This window comes from Penaeus vannamei, chromosome 38 (genome assembly GCF_042767895.1).
Source record: "Penaeus vannamei isolate JL-2024 chromosome 38, ASM4276789v1, whole genome shotgun sequence".
Classification (NCBI taxonomy): Eukaryota; Metazoa; Arthropoda; class Malacostraca; order Decapoda; family Penaeidae; genus Penaeus; species Penaeus vannamei.
In genome coordinates, this window is record NC_091586.1 from 21,512,224 (window position 1) to 21,519,723 (window position 7,500).

The 7,500-nt window shown below is 42.3% G+C and overlaps 1 protein-coding gene across 3 annotated transcripts in view; it reads right to left on the reverse strand.

Annotated features, from left to right (window-relative positions):
• The window catches only part of LOC113818979 (esterase FE4), an 11,066-nt gene that overhangs the window by 1,002 nt on the left and 2,564 nt on the right, over window positions 1-7,500 (reverse strand). For all 3 annotated transcript variants that reach the window (XM_027371209.2, XM_027371210.2, XM_027371208.2), the window contains exons 3-11: window positions 6,096-6,224; window positions 5,539-5,680; window positions 3,583-3,768; window positions 3,159-3,358; window positions 1,624-1,765; window positions 1,291-1,466; window positions 800-965; window positions 262-391; window positions 1-67 (exon numbers count right to left, since the gene is read on the reverse strand). The exon at window positions 1-67 is cut by the window's left edge and continues 48 nt beyond it. In XM_027371209.2, the coding sequence (XP_027227010.2) occupies window positions 1-67; window positions 262-391; window positions 800-965; window positions 1,291-1,466; window positions 1,624-1,765; window positions 3,159-3,358; window positions 3,583-3,768; window positions 5,539-5,680; window positions 6,096-6,224 (1,338 nt within the window). The remainder of the gene's footprint in view (window positions 68-261; window positions 392-799; window positions 966-1,290; window positions 1,467-1,623; window positions 1,766-3,158; window positions 3,359-3,582; window positions 3,769-5,538; window positions 5,681-6,095; window positions 6,225-7,500) is intronic.

Genomic DNA, 7,500 nt, shown 5'->3' on the forward strand with positions numbered 1-7,500 from the left:
GTAAGAAGTCTTCGAGACCTCTGTCGGTGTCCATTTGAAACCCATTGACATGTCTGGCGTCGGGTCGCTGGAGATATAAAGATTAAAAAAAAAAAAAAAAGATTAAAAACAAAATTCTTTATGTGCAATTAATTCACACAACCATAATCTGTTACAAGTTTAATTAGATCTTTTTAAAAATAGGTTTCATTGGTATTAGGTTCTTGATAAGATTTAGTTTTTCTTGTAATTGTTATGGTTCAGGTTGTCAACGTCCCTTACCCAGTGGCGGCAAAGTTGGTCCAGAGGTCTACCATGATCCGAGACACGAAGAAATCCTCTTCCTTACTCAGGCTGATGTTGAGATATTTAAAGTCGAACAGGTACTGCAAATCGTCCATGTGGCTTACATCTGTGGTGGTGATGGTTATTATGGAAAGGGACAAAATGTACTTTTACGATGAATTCGCTATATCAATCAAGGTTGTTTTCTAGGGTCATCACAATATATATATATATATATATGAAACGTATCCATGTTGACAAATGTAGAAATGGTATGAATAAGACTGGATATCACAATACAAGAGATGTATTTGACCGGTTTCGATTACGTCTTCATCAGAAATACATGTATTTCTGATGAAGACGTAATCAAAACCAGTCAAATACATCTCTTGTATTGTGAAGATATCCATCCAGTCTCATTCATACCTTTTCTACATATATATACATACACACACACACTCACATGTATTTGCCAATAAAATTAATAATTATTATGATATCAACACGAGTAATTAACATTACAAGCCTGTACCATTCAATATCCAATCAGGTGTAGGTCCCATGTAAAGGTCAGTGAAGGTATGTTGTCCACGATGCTGCAACTCGTAGGCGTAGACTCGATTGCCAAAGGCGGTATCTCTTGCATGGTTTTCTATAGCATCCATGGTGCACATATTGAAGTAACAGTCACCAATGAGCTTGGGATGAACAAGAATGATATTAGGCCTATGTACTGATCTCGAAAAAACACCTTCAACCTTCATTATTCTATTGCTAACTCCCTCTGTTTTCCACATATCAGAAAAAATAGGTGACGGTGTTGCTTAATTTTTTTTTTTTTTTTTTACCAAGAAAATAATGAAAGTGCAATATTCTCCAAGAGAACACCTGTTGCTAATCCCAGAACCATCCTGCATGCAAACACAAACAGCTCAGATACTCTTCACTGATTGAGAAGAAAACTAATATGAAACTCTCACGAACCGAAAAATGCAAAAATGGTCCTGTCTCCCGGCGTCTTACCTTGACCAGGGTGTGGACCTTGCTCATGTCAAACTCAATGGGACCCATGTAACGGTGGAAGATGAGGCGGCCAATGAAGTCAATGTTGTCGTCCCAAACATTTAATCCCATCATATAGGGGCCTATTGTGCCGAAGCTCTTTATCATAGCGTCCACTACGCCATCTTTCAAGAACGCTGGAAGAATGAAACAATCAAGATTTTGAAGGTTAAACTGGTCATATCACTCAAAATCGCCACATTATCCCAAGATATATGACAGGAGTAACTAAACGCATATAGCTAGAACAATTAACGTTCCTGCAGATACCATGAAAGACGCTGACCCACTTACTTCGGACATTAAGCGCGCCTTCGTCTCGTGTCTTGCCGGCGATGATGTCGACACGGTTGTAGCGGCCTTCCCTGACCAGCGTGGCGGGATGGTCCGGGAGGAACTCTCCGTCCACGCGGGGGCCCATCACGTAGGGGGTTGGCTTGGAGTTGGGCAAAGATTTAGGGATTAGGTTTTTTTTTTTACTCTAATAACTGGGTTTAGCGAGGGTAGAGACCTCTTGCAATGCATTAATAAAAGAAAAAGACCATGCTTGTGGATGAGCGATAAAAGAGGGATCTATGACTTTTTTTTTTTCTTTTTACTTCAAAAGCTGGGTTTGAGAATGGGGATGAATTTATCGAGTAGTCAGTATCAAAAGCAGGTTCATATATCTTTAGTAAATTACAAAATATTTGATATACTCCATCTATACTCCTGGTCAGCAGAAATATGATCACAACTTGGAAGTTTATATCATTTCCTGTCCACAAATTAGGAAAATTATCAGAATTTCATTGTAAATAGTAATTTCTCTCAGCCATTTTGGGGATTACTATCACTGTGACATCGTGAAACAAGCAAGCTTCCTCTGGAGGCAGTTTGAAAATTATTGGATTAGTAACAAAGCCAAATCAAGTACCTGACCAAGAAATTCTATGAAAAAAAAAGAAAAATGCCTGTATCAAGATGGCAGAGAAGTAACTAAATCTACCCAAACATCTTAACAAAGCGTTATATTTTCTCCTATATTCATATAAAGTGCCTCTAAAACAATGACACACACTTTAGATTGACAGCCCTTTCATTCTGACGCGTTATCAAAACAATTGAATATCCCTGAATTAAAATATAGGCCTACCCATTCCCATATATCCGATTTTATGAGGTTAAATATAACAAATAATCGAATATAATATCAACAGAAGAATGATGCTAGAATTTCTCAGACTTTTTCACTTGAAATATTCTTTATTTCATAAAATAGCAGATATATTTTCGATTTAGAAAGACGAGAAGTTTAACAATAAGATGAAAATTGTTCATCTTATAATCATTTATTATTCATAAGTAAAACTTTTATTCCCATAACCTAGATTATCTCCTTTCGTTTTCAGTTAATTTCAATTTCTTTGAATATGATTTTAAGAAAATTACAGAATCAGATACCGTGAAAAAAATTATTTATCTGATAAGATATTAAGCGGAGTTCCTGGCCAACGCCCGCATTCAAAGGATCGTGACCAGTACGGTACGCGACGGACGCCGTTGCCGTGGTGACGGTACACCGCTTGACTTAGCAAGCGCAAGTCAAGCCATCTACGGAGGTCGCTTGAGAAAGCAAGCGAAATGCTTGAGTTAGCAAGAAAAACGCTTGAGATTTAAGGCAAGAACTTTCCCTGCTTAAAACGCCTTAGGTTTTGATCAAAGACAAGAATAGGAAATAGTCCTTCGCCTTTTGCCTAATAAGACCCCAGTGGGAGATGGTCGGGATCAAATAACATGAAGAGAAAACAAAAACCTCAAATAAAAACTTTATCATAATCAAAGCCTACCATTTTGAGAAGCGCAGCGGTCAGCTGATCAGCAGGGACCTTCTTCAGGCAGTCAACAAGGTCTGAAGAATTCGGATTCTCTGTCGCTCCAGGACAGTCCAAGATGCTACCGATCTGACCTGCTATGTCCCTATGGTCCTCCCGAACTGACCAAGAGCACAGAGCTGTTCCTGACTGCATGATGGCTCGCTTGAACAAACCTATGGCCGGTCAATAGAATACAACGATGTAGTTTTTACAATGAGACGAGATGGAAAAGTTTCCTTATAAAACTGCTAAATGTGGTCTTGCTTCATCACGCTTTTCCAGATATCAGTGAAATAAACTGAAACTGTAGAGAGAAGCAGTTGCATTATCTTTACCATTCATCTCTAAGAACATTTATGTAACTCTATTCGGTAAAAAATAAAAATTTCCATTCTACCTTTCGACATTGGAGACAAAATGTGGTAGTGCACCGACGCGCCTCCCGCGTTCTGTCCAAAGATGGTGACCTTGTCTGGGTCACCGCCAAGGGCATGAATGTTGTCCTGAACCCACTTGAGGGCCAATGTCTGGTCCTTCAGCCCTAGATTGCCCGGGAGCTCAGAGTCCCCAGTCGAAAGGTATCCTACAGAAGAAAAGTATCTTGTATTACTAAGGTAAGAATGAGAAGGATGTGTTAATTTCCTGTTCGCACATTTGCATACTTTGCAAATCGACAGAATTTCACTCACACTCGCGTCATGAGAGAAATAATGTTTAGAGCTTGATTTAAACAATTTATCTTTTATTCAACCAAAGAATCCAAGTGCTTGTTATGGTGCCTAACACATACGTGAGTTGAGGATACGGAGTATAGGCTTTGTGTGAAATGTGTTACGCATATATGAAAACTATTGGTTAAATATGGAATATACTTCATATATAAAGCAGAGGCATCTTGCTTTCAAAGATTATATAAAAACAGTAAAGTATATTTTATAGTAACCTTCTCTACGTCACTTGTTGATGATGAACATGTACATTTGATGCATTTAATAGATTCTGATTTGTCTAGTTCTTCCATATATGGGCATTCATAAAAGAATGTTACCCAATAAACTATATGTACGCACACAAACACGCACACACGCATGTCTACGATTATACTGTATTGTTCTGGATCTGTCATATAGCCTATTAAACAAGAACAAAAATGGCACTGAAAAGAATATTTGCCGGTTATTGAATGTCTTCATTTACCCCAAATCTGCACACTGCAACGTCCCCAAGTATACCGTTCTGTGTATCTCTCTGGTATTGGCTCATTGCCTTTCGAAAATCACTCCACCTCTTATCCCTCTTGTGATTGCATACTTTCCTGTTGAAATTAATGGCATCGATAATTCGGGACTTTTTCAAAATTCCTTCTAGATGAGGTTTAGGTCCTAAAAAGAGGTATGGGAAAATGCAGACCTACGACAGATTGGTTCGCTAGAATTGTTACTCGATACATCTACGAACTAATATTTTCGTAATCAAAGTTTTTTTCTCTGTTGGCTAGAGATCCCACCCTTTCCAAGCTTGCACAGTCAAGCTGCTGTTAAAAGTCGCGAAATACAAGTCCTGATAATCCCACTTCACTCCAGCTGATAAAGGACTGATCATCTCCTGTCACGACAGCTGATAAGGGACTGATCATCTCATTTCACTATAACTGATAAGGGACTGATCATCTCACGCCACTCCTCTTGCTATAGTCTAGGATCTTTTCATTACTCCTGCTAGTCCTGATCTTCGTCGCTTTACCGAACTCCGTCCCTAAAGCTACACGCAACAAAAGCCTACATCTGCAGTGCCACATTTCCTACTCTGTGGCTCCCGATAAAGTCCAAATAAGTCCCTACATCAAATGGCTCTCATCTTTGCAGTTATGATTATGGATAGCGTACTGGCGCCAACCGGTACAGAACAGAAACCTTGTATCAAAAGATAAGACAGACTTTAAGGGTTCCTTTATGTAACACAAAGACTTTAAGGGTTCCTGCATGTAAGCCAAAGACTTTAAGGGTTCCTGTATGTAAGCCAAAGACTTTAAGGGTTCCTGTATGTAAGCCATCGACTTTAAGGATCGCAGATTACGCCATGTGACGCGAAATAGCCCCCCCCCCCCCTCGATGAAGTCACTTCGACGAAATAAACCTCTTGCCGCCTTATTACGTAACACTATAATCTTCCTGCACCGCCACAAAGTTGACTGGTAGTGTGTGTACAAACAGGGCTTTGGAAGACTACAAATTTCAGAATGGAGAATAGCAATTACAGCAAATATTGGATTAAATGAATAGATAAGAATAATGTTAATGTAAAACAAATGAATGCCCAATAAACGTACACAAAAGAAAGAACATCTACAGACCCAGGATTCCGAGACGGCTCTGAACGGTGACATACACCACGTCCTTAGCAACCAAGTACTCTGGTCGGTAAATCTCCATGCTACCCACCACAAAAGCTCCGGGTAAAAACCACACCATGACGGGGAGGTCCGACTTGTAGGCCTGTAAAAGAGGTCGTTATGAATACCAAATATTCCATGGGGGAGAAACCACCCCATAGTTCGGTAGTCTAGTTTGTAAGACTGCAAAACAAGGTCCATATTAACTGGGAAACTGAAAGGAAGATGCAGAGGACTGTACATTAAGGTTTCGATAGAAATAACCGGGAAAAAGTGACTACTTGGAGTATAACTCTGATAAATGAACAGCTTGGAACTAATATCAACCGTAATGCTGGTGACACCTGTAACGTGGTATGCTATAAACTAAATAAAACCTTCATCAAATATAAAGCACCATTACCCATTACGATCACAGTACATTTTGAAACATTTTGATGGAAAACAACAACAACTACAATAACAAACAGCAGCTGTAGCATCAGCCTGCGAGCTTTCACCCGAGGACCAGGACTTACCCGAGGTGTAAACACATTGAGAAACAGGCAGTCTTCGCTGGTCTTCAACGGGTAGAACGGCTGCGGACACGCGGGCGGGGCGACGGAGCCGTTCCTCACGCCCTCCCACGCCCCGGCAGGCAAAGGGTCCTGAGGGGGGGGGGGGGAGAATGATTTTTTTTTAAATTGATATTGGGTGTTCAGGAGAGAGGGAGGCAGGGAGAGAGGGAGAGAGGGAGGGAGGGAAAGAGGAAGAGAGGGAAGGGGAGAGAGAGGGAGGGAGGGAGGGAAGGAAAGAGGAAAAGAGGGAGGGAGGGAGGGAAAGAGGAAGAGAGGGAGGGAGGGAAAGAGGGAGGAAGGGAAAGAGGGAGAGGGAGGGAGGAAGGGAAAGAGGGAGAGAGAGGGAGGAAGGGAAAGAGAGAGAGAGAGGGAGGAAGGGAAAGAGGGAGAGAGGGAGGGAGGAAGGGAAAGAGGAGAAGAGGCAGGATGAGGAGGAGAGGGAGAGGGCGGAGGAGGAGGAGGAGGAGGAGGTGGAGAGGGAGGGCAGAGGAGAGAGAGCGAGAAAGAAGAGGAAGGGTGGAAGGGAAAGAGGGAGAGGGAGAATATGGTGAGAGGAAGGGAGAGAGGGAGAATATGTCAGGAGGAAGAGAAAGAGGGTGAAAGGGAAAAAGGGAGAGAGGGGGAATATGGCACGAGGAAGAGAAAGAGGGAGAAAGGGGAAAAGGGAGAGGGAGAATATGGGAGAGGAGGGAGGGAGGAAATACGAGACAGGTGGAAGAGGAAGAGAGGGCAAGTAGGAAGAAGAGGGGGGGGGGCGAAAAAGAAAGGAGGTGAGAGGAAGAGGAGTAGTTAGGGGACGTTGAGGAGAAGGGGAAGGAGGAAGTGGAGGAGGAGAAGGAGAAAGAGGGAGCAAGGAGGAAAGGGAAAAGGAGACGGAAAGGGAAGTGAAGGAGGAGGGAGAGAAAATGAAGGAGGAGGAGGAAGGGTAAGTGGAGGAGGAGGAGAAGGAAGAGGAAGGGTAGATGGAGTAGGAGGAGGAAGAAGAAATGGAGGAGAAGGCAGTGAAGGAAGTGGAGGAAGAGAAGGAAAAGGAGGTGGAGGAGAAGGAAAAGGAAGTGGAGGAGGAGGAGGAAAATGAAGTGAAGGAGGAGGGAGAAGAGGAGGTGGAGGAGGAAGACGAAGTGGAAAGGAGGATGAGGAAGAGAATCAGGAAGAAGTGGAGTAGGAGGAAGAGGAAGTGAAGGAAGAGGAGGAAGACACAGTGGAAAGGAGGGGGGGAGAATCAGGAAGAAAAGGAAGTGGAGGAGGAAGAGAATCAGGAAGAAGAGGAAGTGGAGGAGGAAAAGGAAGTGAAGGAGGAGGAGGAGGAAGAAGTGAATGAAGCAGGAGGAAGGAGAGAGAAGGGTCATTAGCCTGTGGGACGCGT